The sequence below is a fragment of the Cydia pomonella genome, chromosome 14, assembly GCF_033807575.1.
Source record: "Cydia pomonella isolate Wapato2018A chromosome 14, ilCydPomo1, whole genome shotgun sequence".
NCBI lineage: Eukaryota > Metazoa > Arthropoda > Insecta > Lepidoptera > Tortricidae > Cydia > Cydia pomonella.
Genome location: NC_084716.1, coordinates 10,984,264 through 11,002,808, shown reverse-complemented (window position 1 = coordinate 11,002,808; position 18,545 = coordinate 10,984,264). Strand labels below are relative to the sequence as shown.

General features: G+C 35.3%; 1 protein-coding gene across 5 annotated transcripts in view; it reads right to left on the bottom strand.

Moving 5' to 3' along the window:
* The window catches only part of LOC133524927 (uncharacterized), a 146,120-nt gene extending 128,357 nt beyond the window's left edge, over positions 1 to 17,763 (bottom strand). For all 5 annotated transcript variants that reach the window (XM_061861083.1, XM_061861084.1, XM_061861085.1 and 2 more), the window contains exon 1: positions 17,392 to 17,763. In XM_061861083.1, the coding sequence (XP_061717067.1) occupies positions 17,392 to 17,578 (187 nt within the window). In that variant the 5' untranslated portion in view covers positions 17,579 to 17,763. The remainder of the gene's footprint in view (positions 1 to 17,391) is intronic.
* Between the last annotated feature and the right edge of the window lie 782 nt (positions 17,764 to 18,545).

Sequence of the window (18,545 nt, the reverse complement as noted above, 5' to 3'; positions counted from 1 at the left end):
ACGGCAGGCGAGTAAACTACACCCACTCTATCGTACAGAACATTATACTATGTATCAAATAGCACTATATCTAGAGTGATACTCGGCGGCATATTAATGCTGCATGGGCATCAAAAGAGACTTTGGCTTTCTATGAACATTTGCATTCATTGAAGAATTTTTGCATCTTAGACGGCAGGCGAGTAAACTACACCCACTGAATCCTACAGAGCATTATATTTTCTATCAAATAACTATATTTCTAGAGTGATACTCGGTGGCATATTAATGCTGCATGGGCATCAAAAGAGACTTTGGCTTTCTATGAATATTTGCATTCATTGAAGAATTTTTGTATCTTTGACGGCAGGCGAGTAAACTACACCCACTCTATCGTACAGAACATTATACTATGTATCAAATAGCACTATATCTAGAGTGATACTCGGCGGCATATTAATGGTGCAAGTGCACAAATAAGAAACTTAGGCTTTCTATGGACATTTACATTCATTGAAGTTTTTCGGCATCTTAGACGGCAGGCGAGTAAACTACACCCACTGCATCGTACAGAGCGTTATATCATCAATCAAATAACAGTACCTCTAGAGTGATACTCGGCGGCATATTAATGCTGCATGGGCATCAAAAGAGACTTTGGCTTTCTATGAACATTTGCATTCATTGAAGTATTTTTGTATCTTAGACGGCAGGCGAGTAAACCGCACCTACTGCATCGTACAGAGCATTATATTTTCTATCAAATAACTTTATCTCTAGAGTGATACTCGGCGGCATATTAATGGTGCACGGGCATAAAAAAGAAACTTAGGCTTTCTATGAACATTTGCATTCATTGAAGTTTTTCGGCATCTTAGACGGCAGGCGAGTAAACCGCACCTACTGCATCGTACAGAGCATTATATTTTCTATCAAATAACTTTATCTCTAGAGTGATACTCGGCGGCATATTAATGGTGCACGGGCATCAAAAAAGACTTTGGCGTTCTATGAACATTTGCATTCATTGAAGTTTTTCGGCATCTTAGACGGCAGGCGAGTAAACCACACCTACTGCATCGTACAGAGCATTATATTTTCTATCAAATAACTTTATCTCTAGAGTGATACTCGGCGGCATATTAATGCTGCATGGGCATCAAAAGAGACTTTGGCTTTCTATGAACATTTGCATTCATTGAAGAATTTTTGCATCTTAGACGGCAGGCGAGTAAACTACACCCACTGAATCCTACAGAGCATTATATTTTCTATCAAATAACTATATTTCTAGAGTGATACTCGGCGGCATATTAATGCTGCATGGACATCAAAAGAGACTTTGGCTTTCTATGAACATTTGCATTCACTGAAGAATTTTTGCATCTTAGACGGCAGGCGAGTAAACTACACCCACTCTATCGTACAGAACATTATACTATGTATCAAATAACACTATATCTAGAGTGATACTCGGCGGCATATTAATGGTGCAAGTGCACAAATAAGAAACTTAGGCTTTCTATGAACATTTGCATTCATTGAAGTTTTTCGGCATCTTAGACGGCAGGCGAGTAAACTACACCCACTGCATCGTACAGAGCGTTATATCATCAATCAAATAACAGTACCTATAGAGTGATACTCGGCGGCATATTAATGGTGCACGGGCATCAATAGAGACTTTGGCTTTCTATGAATATTTGCATTCATTGAAGTTTTTCGGTATCTTAGACGGCAGGCGAGTAAACCGCACCCACTGCATCGTACAGAACATTATATTTTCTATCAAATTACTGTATTTCTAGAGTGATACTCGGCGGGATATTAATGGTGCACGGGCATAAAAAAGAAACTTAGGCTTTCTATGAACATTTGCATTCATTGAAGTTTTTCGGCATCTTAGACGGCAGGCGAGTAAACCGCACCTACTGCATCGTACAGAGCATTATATTTTCTATCAAATAACTTTATCTCTAGAGTGATACTCGGTGGCATATTAATGGTGCACGGGCATCAAAAAAGACTTTGGCGTTCTATGAACATTTGCATTCATTGAAGTTTTTCGGCATCTTAGACGGCAGGCGAGTAAACTACACCCACTGCCTCGTACAGAGCGTTATATCATCAATCAAATAACAGTACCTCTAGAGTGATACTCGGCGGCATATTAATGGTGCACGGGCATGAAAAGAGACTTTGGCGTTCTATGAACATTTGCATTCATTGAAGTTTTTCGGCATCTTAGACGGCAGGCGAGTAAACCGCACCCACTGCATCGTACAGAACATTATATCTTCTATCAAATAACTGTATCTCTAGAGTGATACTCGGCGGCATATTAATGGTGCACGGGCATAAAAAAGAAACTTAGGCTTTCTATGAACATTTGCATTCATTGAAGTTATTCGGCATCTTAGACGGCAGGCTAGTAAACCGCACCTACTGCATCGTACAGAGCATTACATTTTCTATCAAATAACTTTATCTCTAGAGTGATACTCGGCGGCATATTAATGGTGCACGGGCATAAAAAAGAAACTTAGGCTTTCTATGAACTTTTCCATTCATTGAAGTTTTTCGGCATCTTAGACGGCAGGCGAGTAAACTACACCCACTGAATCATACAGAGCATGATATTTTCTATCAAATAACTATATTTCTAGAGTGATACTCTGCGGCATATTAATGGTGCACGGGCATCAAAAGAGACTTTGGGTTTCTATGAACATTTGCATTCATTGAAGAATATTTGCATCTTAGACGGCAGGCGAGTAAACCGCACTCACTGCGTCGTGCAGAGCATTAAATTATCGATCAAATAATTTTATTTCTAGAGTGATACTCGGCGGCATATTCATGATGCACGGGCATCAAAGAGACTTTGGCTTTCTATGAACATTTGCATTCATTGAAGAATTTTTGCATCTTAGACGGCAGGCGAGTAAACTACACCCACTCTTTTGTACAGAACATTATACTTAGTATCAAATAACACTATATCTAGAGTGATACTCGGCGACATAATAATGGTGCACGGGCATCAAATAAGAATCTGATACTTTCTATGAACATTTGCATTTATTGAAGTTTTTCGGCATCTTCGACGGCAGGCGAGTAAACTACACCCACTGCATCGTACAGAGCAACTCTAGAGAGTATCACTCTAGAGATAGTGTTATTTAATAGATAGTATTATCTTCTGTACGATACAGTGGGTGTGGTTTACTCGCCTGGCGTCTAAGGTGCAAAAATTCTTCAATGAATGCAAATGTTCATAGAAAGCCTAAGTTTCAAATTTATAGCCCTTGCATCATTCATATGCCGTAGAGTCATACTATATACGAGTCATAGAGCATCTTATAGGGTATTTAAAGCAGCTTTTAGTAGAGCTGTACCCGGTTAGTTTGGACGTTATAGCAGCAGCCGAATTATTTCTAAAAGGTTTGTGGAGAATAATTAAATATTTTATTTTTTATCTCCTAACTTCTGGATCGATGATTGGGGTTGCACTATATACGTTTCATTAAGCATCTAATAGACTATCCAAAACAGGTTTTAGTAGAGTTGTACTCTTTTAGTGTGGACTATATAGCACTAACCGAAATATTTCTAAAAGGTTTTACGTTTTGTAGAAAAATGAAATCTGTAATAATCGGCTGCAATTCTGCAGGGCAGTTTGGACAAAATGTCCTTATATAACGAGACACTGCCCTAACGTTCCACCAATTGTGTTATGTATGGTGAGATTTCATACGGACTTCTTAATTTGGTAGGTTAATTTTAGTGTGAAGTTGGCGGCCAAATGTTGGCGGCCGATTGGCGTCAACATTTGGCCGCTAAATGTTGGCGGCCGACTGGCGCCAACATTTGGCCGCCAACTTTTGGCCGCTAACTTCACACCGGTTTTTTAATTCCGGACTAAAATTTCCGGAAAATAAGCAAACGGACTTCAGCCCCGCTCTATCCTAGAAAAAAAAAAACTATAATACAATCTAGAAGCATAATGCAATCAATTATCATAAATAATATTCAAAGAAATAGGTTAATATGACATGTGGGTGTTAATGCCCATAACATAATGGTCGAATGTGGGCAGCTTAGCTGATATCAATATTATATTAGCTAACGTACTGTGATTAAAATATTATAAAGCAGAATTTACATTATTCATTATATTTGATTTTTTATTTTGTATCTAGAACATCTTCAACGGCGTTTTCCTATCATAATCATATGATAATGAATTAATGATACAAATCGAAAACAGATGTGGAATTAAATTTAGTAGGTAGGTACCTCAACACATAACCGGGCTTTGCCGTTATTATAAATTAAATTATATCGAAATGTAATAGTCATACCGAGCAATTTTGATAGCAAAGACTTTGCAAGTGTTATTTTACACGTCAAACTTCTATGAAATTATGACGTTTAAAATAACAATTTCACAGTCTGTGCTCTCAAAATCGCAGCCGAGTTAGCTTGGTCTGACTCTTTACACTTTTACAGGTAGGTAAAGTCAAGAGGAGCCGTGGGCCAATAGCGCTCTCAGGTAGGTAAGTGCGCCCATAGGCCAAATGCGCCTTGCCTAAACGTAAACATACGAGCGGACGCACTTCCACCGATGTGCATCTTCCCTATTAAACCAACAAGGGAAGTCTACCTGCGATGAAAATTGCGAACTACCTTTTTAAAGGCATCTCTGCTTGTAACTTTTTACAAGATAATTTCAATTGAGATTACCAAAGATATTATTACCTACATATACTATACATATATGTGTCATATTACTTTAGATTCCATTAGAATCTTTCCACTGTTCACGTGATCTTCAGTGTTTCAAGTTAAATACCTATGGCACAGAAATACGAGAAGGCTTTTATCTTAAAAGGTGGATCAATACACGTAGATTATATTACGTTTTCTTGACAATGCCCGATCAGGCTTACAAGATAAACATGTTTGTTTAAGTATTTTTCTAGGTAGATACGTAAACATAATATAATACCTACAGGCTATGAACAGATTGATCGATACCATGGGACACATTCATTATTAACAAAATATAAACCGTTGATTTACAGAGGGAAGTCACACATTTTTATAACCCCTTAATTTTTTTACCTAATTTACATTGTAAGCCGTAAAATTTGATGAGCGTAAGGAACCCTTGGTGCAATTATTATTTAACTGTTTGTATTACATAGGTATATATTATCAAATGAAACCATTTTTAGGGTTCTGTAGTCAACTATAGTTGTTTCGTCATATCGCCATGTCCGTCTGTCTGTCCGTCCGCGGCTTTGCTCCGTGATCGTTAGTGCAAGAAAGCTGCAATTTGGCATGGATAAATAAAAAACACAATTATTTTTTTACCTCCCCTACAAAATATATTTTATTTTCGCTTTAACCCTATTACGTGGGGTGTCGTTGGATAGGTCTTTCAAAATGAATAGGGGTCTTTAAAAATCATTTTTTGATAAAGAGAATATTTTCGGTAATAATCGCTCCGAAAGAAAATAATTGTGCATCCGTCTCTTGGCCGTTTTTTAAATAATAACTAAGTTGTAATTTATAACAAACCGACCACACTTTGACTAATAGCCTAATTATTATAACGATTGATAATGACACAGTGCAACATTTGTTAATTAACGAGAATTTAAAGAGCAACGACCTTACAAAATGGTACCTACCCATGCTTGATAAGATTAAACAGACCGCCTATGTTTTTTCTTAATAGTTACACATGTTCCCTAATTATACGTTCCATAACTAAGAATTAGATGCCAGGGTTTAAATAATTCACTATTATATCATTGTGTTACAAATTGAGAAAAGGTTGGAACCTCCTAGTAAGTATATCAATACTTGTGACAGGAGACCCCGCTCTTCCAGCAGCAAGTTAAGGGCATATAAACCAATACAATACACGTTAATTATGCCTATTATTATATATTTGAACACATCGATCGATGTTAACTGGGTTCTAATTAAATAGCTTAAGGAGTCAAAGAAAAGTTCGATGTACTCAATTCTGAGGTCAAAAAAACCTAAATAGGTAAACTGCAATGTGCGTTGTCCGCCCCCTTGTCTTCATTTGTAACATTCACAGTTTCCACGCCAAAAAACCATTAGCGAAGCAAACACATCATAAATTTCGCAAATTTATTTTTGCGGCTAATTTTCGCACGTCAGTAAAACTATTACAAGTTTAGTACCTGCCAATACTTTTTTCGCTGACATATATAAGTTGGTAATGTTGGCAGTATGTCATGTGCTCTTACGTCCAAACTTCTTTTCAAGTAAAAAAAAAATCACGTCTTGTCTCTGGGCGGGTGCGTTGAACTTTTGTCCCAGTTTCGAACGTCAACAGGTAATCAACGCGTTCTCAATGTAAGATAATATCTCGAGATGTCATACAACTAATTTAGTTGTAGAAAATGAATACTTTAAACAAAATTTGTTAGTGGTTTTTACATATTTAACGTTTATTTATAGACGTTTTTAAATATTTTTAACGTCATCTGCTCACTATTTTTATGGCGTTATGGCACTCTTTTGTATGTTCTTTGGATATGTTAATTGGGGAATTTGATATAAGTTTCATATCTCATTAAATTGCTGCGAAACAGCACTAAAATAGAATAAGGTTGTTGTACTCGTAATATACCTACGATTGTCGGTGCCTTCAACACGTCAAATTAATAATATCAAATTGCACATAAATCGAAAATACTTAATAACGTTCAATTGGATTTGTTTTTTTTTTTATGTTCACAGATAGTATTTGAAAAATGTTGTTTCACGCGGTAGCAAAGCTTGTTTATATCTCGTGTCTTGAAACCCTCGCAGCGATCAAATCGCGAAGCGTCTGGTTGACGTAACTGGTGACCGAAGAGCTAGCGGCTTCCTCGCACAACGTATCAGCATTGCGATACAACGAGGAAATTCCGCCAGCATCCTGTGTACAATGCCTCAAGGGCTTATTTTAGATTTAAGCTAGTTATAGTAATCCTATGTATGTATCCATTATGTATATTGTTATTGCTGTAAATAAAAGTACTAAGTATTTATTTATTAAATTAAGAGGAAGCTCTTCTAGCACTACCATACATAATTTATACTTCCGTGGTCACGGTCTAAAGACAATTGATACCTATTCCTTCTATCATATGCCTTTTTTAAATTCGGAACTTGCCTTATCAGATAGAATTTCCTTTTTTCAGCCCTAATACAGCTACATATATACTAGTGTTAGGTTAGCATGAATGGCTGATGTATCTTTATTTTAGCTTTTTTTCTTCGCGTGTTAAAATTGTTAATACGTCCTAATACTCCGCCAGCCCACCTTCATCGAGATCAAACCTATCATTTGGAACTTAATCGTCCTTATCCGAAACAATTACATAACTAAATAGCATGCTAAAATGTCAAGTTCAGAAGGCGGTTGGCCTTTACGCCCACATTACATCACCCAGTCCCTACAGTCTATTTATTCATAAATTATTTTTTAGTCTGCCTGCATAACTCGCCCAAAAGAATTGCCCGTGAGATTAGTAACAGTTACGAGTAATCAGAGTTCAAGCTTAACTGGTTTGACCGTCTATGGCAAAGTGGTAATCGTTGTAAATATCATGTATATACAAGTACAGTTATTACAAGACGCACTGAGGGTCGAACGATGCATAACCAACCGTAATCACGTCGGCTTACCGGAAATAACGCGAACCTTTCCTGGTGGTTGTGTGCTGTTTGTTACTAACCATGGTCGAGCGAGAGTAACGATTTATACGTGATAACGCTAATATTTGAGTATACAGGGACTTCAAGATTCTCAAAGGTCCTTCGGTCAACTCTGTTGCTATTGCTCCATGGGCAACGATGACCGCGCTCAAGGCTAAATAATTCTGTATCAAATACAAACGTCTGCGAACAATGCTATTAAGCTTAGAATAAATTTGAAAGTGGAAAAATTTACTGTCTTGCTGTGCCATCGGAGCTATCGAGACCCACGCAACCTCACCCAAAGACAGCAAATATTTCCACCATATGGGCATTTTATGCCATATTTCTATGGGTATTTTGGGCTCAAGGCCCGTAAAGTTTAGTTAACTTTGTCATCCATGATACGTTTAAAGATAAAGGCATATTACAATGCGCTTATGATGCGTTTAGGGAGACTATCTTCATCAGTTGACAGAATATGATAATAACCAGACAGAAGTTATTGTGGCAAAACGAGTGTTTGAAAACTTTAAACATCGATAAATCTGTTATCGATAAGTCAGTCATAGATTAATAATTAAGAGATGTAAATTCTACCTGCTGTTAATTACCGAGAAATTTCAAGAATGAAAGTTAATTACAAATTTTGACATAATTTCTTTATTACATTTATTTTGTACTTAAAAATAAAAACATAAACCGTAGTATACTGTACTAAAAGAATAGAAAACGACCAATGTATCAAAGAAGATATCGAACGTGTATTTTGCGGTAGCCATCTTCAGTTTATAAAATATAGGTATGTATATAGGTAACGTTAAGGTAACATCGATAACAGACATGGCGATATTTCATTTTGACTAACACTTAATTTTGCCACAATCACTTCTATGTCTGATAAAAACACATTACGATATGGCGATGATCTGACTGAGACGCAGACAATGTAGTGGCATTGATGGTAAAGAATGGAATAGTAATCAGAAAGGACAAAGTCTCAAGAAATCACAAAAAGCTCAAAAAAAAAAAAAAAAAGCATTCAAGGCTAGGGTAAATAGGTATCTCATAGGTAAGCGTGCTCCACCGTAGACCGCATCATCACCATCAGGTGAGATCGTGGTCAAACGCTTGCCTATCGTTATAAAAAAGAAATGTGTAAAACTTCTATAATATCTATATATAAATCCGGCTGTCAAAGAAACAAAGGCCTTCGATAAACCTAGACAATTGATAAATAAAATAAATTATTTACCTAATACCCACTTCATGTTAGATATGAACATTTAGTCAGTCATTGTGTTTATCACTTCATACTTGACGACAACCTGTCTAGAAGGATATTTCGTTCGTGACTCAATAACAACATTCGACCTTATAATTTTATCAACTAATATCGATTTAAAAGAACCACAGTAATAAGAGCGTTTTTACATTGTCCGATCCGATGACGGATATCGGATAGAATTAAAATGTATATGTTTTTTCTGTATTTATTTATTTAAGAAATCTGCATGGCAAAAAAAATATGTCAACCTAAATACTCCCTAAAACCACAAACCACAGGGCCTCTCTAACATTTGTTTTTCCCATTCCCGTTTTTCCCATAGGGGTGCATAATTTCAGCCATGTCGGATCGGGTCAGCTGACAGACCGATAATTTTTGATCGTGTGCGTAAGTGTGGGGATTGTGGGGACGGCGCGGTGTAGGGACGATGCTTCCGTACACTCCGCGGCTCGAAATTGTGTATGTAAGATAGGATCCTACATCTGATATCATCAGACAATGTGATGTGAAAACGCTTTAACCCTCATAAATAGACTTCGCTGTATACGCTCAAATCTTAGTGTTGCATCTATTTAGTACCTAACTGATTAAAAAATAGCTGCAGATCGATGTTTAGAAGACAAGGCCAAGTGAACACGTCATTAGAAGCATCAAAAGTTTACATTAATTACTCCTAGTGGAATAATTGCGCTGTTCATTCATGAATGTGATTCAGATATATTTGTTGTTATTGAAACTTCGTATGACAAATTAATATTTATTACTGTTTAAACCTACTGTGCATACTGATGTGCTTCATTATCATATTGTTTATTTTGAAAACTCTTACCCAATAGTAACGTTCACGTTTGAACAGTACGTACCTGCAAGTAAACAAGGCGATAAATAATTTATAATCGCAACTTCAAGGTTTCTGCGAAGAAAACAATGGAAATATTACGCGGTTTAAAGTCGTTTGAAACTCCCAACTTCGGTTTTCAACTTCCTACATACATATGTATTATTTACTAATTGGTAACTTTCCTTCAAGACCTAAGTTTCATAAATTTTTAATCTAAGATAAAAAGCCAAGTAGATTGTCTCAACTGTTTTTGTCATTTGCCGCTTTTTGTCATAGGTATGTATTTGATTGGTCACAAAAACAGTTTCGTTACGAGCCTTCGCACTTCGCACTATATAATTGCGGAAGTTATTCGCGAATGTGTATCGAACATAATAATTAAGGGCTACTTAGTTAAATTATTATTCTTCAATTTGAGTACAAAAAATTGTTCCATGGAACTATTTGTAGGTATGTAAATTTATTTTTTATAAATCCACTTAATTATGTGCTTGTTCCGTCTTGTTACTTTAGAAAAACACCCGAGTCGTCCTGAAAGATTTAAGAGGATACGGGAGCTGAGATTTAAATATTTTAGGTGCATATATCCCTCTCGCTAACGGAAGTGGCTCCTAAAACTAGTGGCGTTAGGCGAAAAATCCTGAGTTTATAAAAATCTCAAAAAACGACGTTTCGTACTCGACTGTTTCCTCCTCGGAAATTTAACTAAATATAACGAAACTTTGAGAACTAAATGGTAATGAAATTATCTGTGGCAGACTGTTTTGCTTTTTAGACTAATTGATGTCAGTCTTGAATACCATGCTTCTCTTTGCGGGCTAGAAAATTAGGCCGTTTTTGCTAATATTTGAGGTGCACTAGCACCTTACGAAACAAAAATATCAAAAAAAGCAAAACAGTCCGACACAGATATTAAATAATGACAATCTGTGTTGAAAAAATCATTACTCTAACTTTAAAACCCACGGAGGAAACAGTAAGTAAGTTTGTAAGGAGAAATGACCACTCCTGTTACCTCTTAACGAAGGCGTCAAGGCTATATCATTGACATACACTTGCTAACTCTAAGTTTAAATTCAATTGGCAAATACGTCAACATGATATACCTATTTATTATCCAGCAGTACTTACACTGTCAAAACTTGTAACAATGAATAATACCTAATTAATTTTGTTACCAAACGTAACTTACAAGATCTTCAAGTTACTATTGCAGTGCAGTACGAGTAGAACCAGTCTCAAGGCCGCTTACGCAACAAACTAGGTATGTATTGCTAGGGCTGGCATTCCTATAGCTTACCGCGCGGGCGGCCGAATGAACTTACAGATTGATATCAATCTCATCTCATTATAAACCATAGCTAGCCTAGCGGTAAGATCGTGCGATTTTCAATCCGTATGTCACAGGTTCAAAACCCGGCTCCTACTAATGAGTTATAGTAACGATATATCGTTTATAATTGCCAATCGCTTCTCCGTGAAGGTATAGTAAGTACATTGTGCAACGAGGGGGAGAAGTGAAATAAAAGACCCGAGTTTACAATATTCTTACCCCCAGAGTTACACACAATGTTTTTCATCACACTTGCGAAGAAAAACCTAAATTTTAAGCGAAATTATTCTTAAATACGTTGACATTTCAAATTATATTGTTATTGTTTGATAGGTTAGGCATCGAAGGCGCAGACCTATCTGGCATTCAGCCACGATTGAACATTGTGTAAGAATATTTAAAACAGCTATTAAATAAGGAAATTAAATCTTTTTAAACATAAACAAAAATATTAAATTAGACACGTCAGTATTTTAAAAGAAAACCTACATGGTTCGTATGAATTAGTAACAGAATAAAAAAAATACCTATAACTCCTTCGGAAGTTATAGCTTATTTTTCAGAATCCATAACTCCCGTAGGAACAATATAGGCCTCTATCCTTTAGTACACCTGCTTGAAATAAGATCTTTTTCGAGCAAGTGTGATGAAAACCATCTTTCGTGCGGCACCATATATTTTGTATCCTTCTAATTTTCTGGCCCGGCCATCTTACAGGCTCATTTCTTCAACCAAAAACGTCAATTTTGACACTGACAGATGTATCATATCGGAAACAGGTCGAATAACTTAAACTCGAATTGGCCTATTAATTTTAATCAGAGATCTCGGTTATGGTATAGGCGATTGCTCGCCTACAGGCGATATGCGATCGAAATATCCGGCCCTGTTACTCGATTTCGTTTTACGATCGACACTATACTTAATTACCTACCGGCTACTAGCTTTGAATATATGACTTCTTATGCCATTCCTCAAAGTAACATACTTAAGGTACGTGGGATATTTATCTTCGAAAACCCACATACCCCCCAATGGGCTTCCCTAGCCCGGGGGTGAGATGCGTAAATGCATACCCGTGCGTCAAAAAAAGGTAGTACTCTCTGAAGCAGGAAGTGTTTATAGTTTAGTAATGTATTTTTCTAATTACTCTATTTTCAAAGTTAACCCAATGCACATTATAAGTAGATTAATCGCCAATTGGCCACATATAAAGATTCCATTTCACTATGAAACAAGAAACAAATGATAACAAAATGCAATGTAAGGAAATCAGATAAAATCAAGATAGCTTGTAGGTGGGAGTTTTCAGAAAATAGTATACCCAATTTAGCGTGACTAATTAAAAAAAGTTAATCGCTTCCAGTTTTGTGACGACAATTAAGCTCGATATCTTTAAGGGAATCAACTTTTTGACTTTTTTCATTATAATATCGCTTATATTTCATGAAATTAACACCAAAACCAAGTTTTTATTGAAATTTAATGCAAAATAACTCGATATCCATCCGTAGAGTCTGTGCCTAGCAGTAGGAGGGCAATTACTATTTAACAAACCACTCACGATGATATATGATATAAAATAAACACATACAATCCATATTTACATTTAATGATTTTAATGCAACATTGTATTTGGTACCTACCCCAATAAGTCATATGTAGGTTACATTACTGTAGTACTTCTAGTGTCTAGCTTCGTGTAAATACCAACTGTAATACCTACTTCAATTTTAGTTAAAATACGTCAGTTGGGCCAAGCTAAGTTATCAGCGATTTTGATACCCCAAACTGTGAAAGTGTTATTGATTCACAATGTGATAGTAGTCTGACGTTTTAAATAATTAACCCTTGCACAGTCTGGGCTACTTAAATCGTTGCCATCTTAATTTGGTGTAACTCTACTTATTCCTTTTTAATTTATTTAAAAACACAGTCCAAGTGTAAAATGCCATACTTTCATTTATCTAAACTGTGCTACTAGCTTTATTTTTAAAACATTAGGAAAACGCCACATTTTCAAAATTATGCGTGTGACGCACTAGATGTGCGTCAAACTAGCAAGTCTTTAATGTTAGCATTTATCATTTTGACAACTACCAAATATACCATTTCATAACGTTATTAAGTAATCATATCTACAAGAATTAACCCAATTCATTCTTTATTAATAGTCCGCAGTGTGGCTAACTGTGACATAACAGGGCACTGCGATACAACTGGGCAATTAATCTAGTCACAACCGCATTATGTTTATTGTGGTTAATTTACTTCGCTGTTTATTGTTTGAAGCAGCTGGCCCGGTTGAGTTCGTGCCAATTCATTGCTTCTTTAAGATCAATCAGTCAATTGCAACAACACTGGTCATGTACAATCGTATTTTCATAGTTGAATAGATTCCTCCACAATTTTAATTATGAAAGACATACACGGTTATATTATTACGGCTTAATTTTTCACTATTGTTGTCGTACTTGGCATTTGAGAATACTACCTAGTACGTAGTACTACCTAGTTTAGTATTTGACTTTCATTTCGTTCTGTCGTGACCGGCGGTTAAACAATGTTTAATATGATTTACCTTATATGAGTGTGGAATAACGTATCAGTACCTAAAACGTTTTTAAATTCACACGTCGATTACGTTAAGTAATCGATTGGCAAACCTGAGTGACATGCACATTGCATTAGCTGTCCTTAATATCCATGCAAATCCGGCCAGTATGCACCGAGACACGTGTCACGGGCACTTATCATGCAGATTGTGAGCCCTCAAGGACTCCACCTATATAGCTAAGGATAAGTACTTCGGTTTTAACGCAAAACTTAAACAAATAATTTCGTAAATTTTAGATTACCTTGTAGTTATTAGTTTCGCGTAATATGTTGCTTGTTGCGCTGATTAGATAACTATTTTTGTTTAACTATCAAAATATTTTCATACAATCATCATCTGTACTTAGTAATTAATATTGTAGGTATTATAAAAAAAATTGCGGACTTAAAATTTTGATCACCTTAACCGTTAATAACATTTACACATTAATAGGTATGATTAAAACTACCATTTTGAAGAACTGTCTCTGAACTGTGAAATGATAGTTGTCTAGTTATCTAGTTTAAATACGAGTATTTGTACACGTGTCTAAATAGGTAGGTATATGAATATTTACTGTACACGGTAAAAGTGTCTGAAATATTACAGTGCATGTACTTATGAATTTGTTCCTCCCTTTAATTGATACTGGTGATATTATACACACAGTAACTTTAGTTATTTCTTCTTATGCAGCCAATACAACTTTTAGATTTCGGTATTTTAGGGTTAGCTTTAGGTATTAGGTGTTTGGTACAAATTCCTCTGTAAATAAGTCTGTGTGTTCCTCTGAAGCCGATGGTCCCGGGTTCAAATCCTGGTAAGGGCATTTATTCGTGTGATGAGCATGGATATTTGTTCCTGAGTCATGGGCGTTTTCTATGTATCTATGTATTTAAGTATTTATATATTATAATATCGTTGTCTAAGTACCCTCAACACAAGCCTTATTGAGCTTACTGTGGGACTTCGGGAATTTGTGTAATAATTTTTTTATTTTTATTTATTTAGTTAAACAAACAGTCACTACAAGAAAGGCTTAAATATAAAGTATTTTAAACACTGTTTACAGTATGTGTGACCAACACCGTTCACCACTTATTAATTAGGTACAATTAGTTAGATTATTCGGCGATTTTTTTTTTACAAGTTTTACAACACTGGAGCTTTAGGCTCCGGGAGGCATTGACATTGATAAATTCATGAAGAAGATAAAATAATCCTTAACGCTTAACAGTTAACAGTGCATGCAGTGTTACTTTAATATTGAATAGTTAATATAATGTCCCATTTTTTTTTAAATAATGAATGTGCTAGTTTGTTTAGTTTAGGACTTAATCATAATTTTTTTTATTACCAACTTAACGCCTATCTTTAATCAATGTTTCTTTATGTATTCGTGTACTTTTAATTGGTATGTGCAATAAAGAGTATTCCTATCTACCTAACAGTGCTTATATGCGTATTTATTATGTATAATACCTGTAGTTTTGTTCAAATTATAGAACCGGTTAGTTCATTTATATTAATAATAAATATTGTAATTTGCATTATAAAACTGTGCCAATTGTAATTTGAATATAAACAAATTACGCAAATGCATAACATAGTGCACAGTGAGTGCCGTGACTAACAAATGACACGTGAAAGACCACGTGAGCACTACTTTTATCTACAACTTCCTCGGTTACGTGTTGTAATATACATATAATGATATTCATATACCTATTTTATAACAATTATAACGTAACGTAATATGACAATCCACGTAAAACGCCCAGTAATAAACTAACCTTCAACGAAATAAGGAAAAAATATTTCAAATATGTACTGGAAAAAGTAAAAGCAAGGTTTTTGCTCCCGTCTCTCCCAGCCAAACCTGTTTTGGGCCGGCAAATACCTTTCAACTTAATTCCTTCTCATAAACGAAATCTAACAAACGGCCCGATTCGAAGAATGCGATACGATAACTATAAGTTCTGGTTTAGATAAGTTCTCATTTAGATATCGTTTGTATGTCGTATAATTGACAGAAGCAGCTCGATTCGGGCAACCAATGTCACTTTGACGTTAGAAATATTGTAGATAGATCTTATTGGGATCACAGCGGAATCGAAATAAACTTCAATTCTGACATGTCGTTTAGATATCGATCTTTTGAAGATTTTTCCAAGATCTTAAATGTGTCTTAATCATTTTTCGAATCGGGCTAAAAAACTTCGTTTATCAAGAAACGCCTATAAAAAGCAAATTAACGCACGCTTTCGCCGATTGTTTCGATTTCGAGCAACGTTGATTCGTTTTATTAGCTACGCCCAATGATCGAAGGTCGTTCACAGACGCGGCGTGGAATTATTTTTTACCCAGTGCTCCTGTGACACAAATATCACAACACAACGCAGACATGTGTGTTTAATTGAGAATAATTATTTACTTTGCTGATGCTTTTTTATCGGGCGTTAAAACTAACAGCGTAATGTAGTAATGTTAAACCGATTTGACGCTTGGAACAAAATGTGCTGAATTGTAGATAATATAAGATAAATATAATAAAACTGTAAATTATAAATCAAGCGTCTCGTGCCTCCTGCTTAAAATTGAAACTCAAAGTCAACTCGAGGTTTATGACCATACTTCAGAAACATTAAAAATGAAAACTTCCGATTAAACATAAATAAATAAAAAACAATACTTTTCAATATTTTATCAATTTGATCCCAAAGTTCGACCACATTTGCAATTGAAAAGATTGTTTGGTTAATTAGGTAATAATGTGATATGACAGTTATCTGTATTATTTGTGGGAACAATAAGTTACACAATCAATGTGGGCTCATTGGCTACTGAGCAATCATAAACTAGAATAAATACAAAGAAAAAAAAATAAGACTATTCAAATTGTTATTCAGCTGATGCCAGGCCAGGCGTGAATTAAAATTATTATCTTAAGGTCAGTTTTAAATACTTTTGTTACTTTATCACGCACGTCTAGATTTCGCCCTGCTGTGAATATCCATATTATCAGTGCAGTTTTCTATAATAATTTGATGAGTTAACAATATATAAATGTTATGGATCAATGTTAAACAAATCAACCCCGCCGTCCCACAAGCATATTGAATTGTAAAAAATTATTTGCAAAAACAAAAAGAAAAATAGGTACCTATTATAGATTATCTGGCTTAAATGAATCTCAAAAACGGGATTAATATTTTTTCATAATACACAGCCCGAGTATTGTCAATTACATATTATCAACCAATTAAAACAAAACAGACTCAGTTATCTGGATCCTGTGTACCTATTCATTATCTACCAACAGTCCGACACATTTAGCTGTAACAGCGAAAATAAGATTATTCGTTGACAATCAATTAATTAGTCGGATGTAAGCCGAACCAAGGTTCGTTATAAAACCACAAAATTATAAATCATAGAACAGGTAATAACGTAACCGGTTAGGTAATAAGGTAAACACAGAGCTGCATAAAGTTCAATGATTCACGGCTGACCTTAGTCCTATTTTACGTTACACGTTACACTGCACTAGTTTTTTTTTTTTAATTAATTGTTGTACCAAATATTTAAAAAACGATTGTGCGTACTAAATAGTTAAGTTCCATTACCTTTTCTCCGTCCAAAAGGTCCGCAAAACGGATTTCCATTTCCAATAATATTGTCATTAATGTATTTTATCAGTTTCCCAGCATCCTCCGTCTTCTGCTGGGAGCTGATCCATCTCGCAGGCAAATCCTCCTGCATTGATTCAGATTTTCCTTTTGTACCTCTAGATTTCTTCAAAACACTTGTCATAACTGTCACATCACACAACTAGTGAATGAAAATACACATGTATTTAACGGATGAACACTTTTGTTTACACAATTATGATAAGTACCACTGGGCAATGTGCCGATGAACGACTCCGTTCATAAATACAAATCGCGTGCGTCGCGTACGTCCGTCCTCAGCTCGAGTGGCGGGACGAATGAGACCTTGTTTGTACAATCGTATTACGTAGCGTAGCGCGTGTAGTTGTACTTACTGAGCCATGTGGTGCTGCTAGGGCAACGCAAACAATCCGCGCCGCGCCGCCGGCGAACAGCAGTGGTGTTGGCATTACCTTCAAAAGCATTTCGTGAAAAGTTAATTTAAAATCCCAAATTACATTTTTAGAAATTTGCAAAGGATATAACTAATACAAGTCATAAAAAAATATTCATTGATTTTTCACATACATTTTACTTAGTCATACGTTTGAACTTACTATTACTTACACAAATGTGGAAATTAAACGTTAATTATGCATATAATTTCATTTAAATCAGTATTGGCCCTTTTCAAACCACTGAACTATTTCAAAACGTTTAAGTCAAGTAACATTTTGACACCGGTATTTCATGTTATTTATTGCTTTTAATTATAGGTACTTGCAGCTTGCAGCACCCGTAGGTAATCACTTAGTTCGTATACCTAGAGCGTATTCCGATTCTAAAGATGTTTTTTTTAAATGATACTGAATTGCCAAAATAATATTACTATTGAATATGAATATTAAATAATGCAATATATCTTGTTTTTATATTTATAAAAATCTGCATGAAATATAAATGTTAAGTAATATAATTTTAATCTTTAAAAAAAATCTAAAGTTATAATATCAACATTTAACTAATCTTAGTACATCTCGCTCGCACTAATTCATTTCAGCGAGTGGGATACAAGTAATAATATCATCTTCTATGTAAAGTTGATGTAAAGACTTTAATGTAGAAAACTT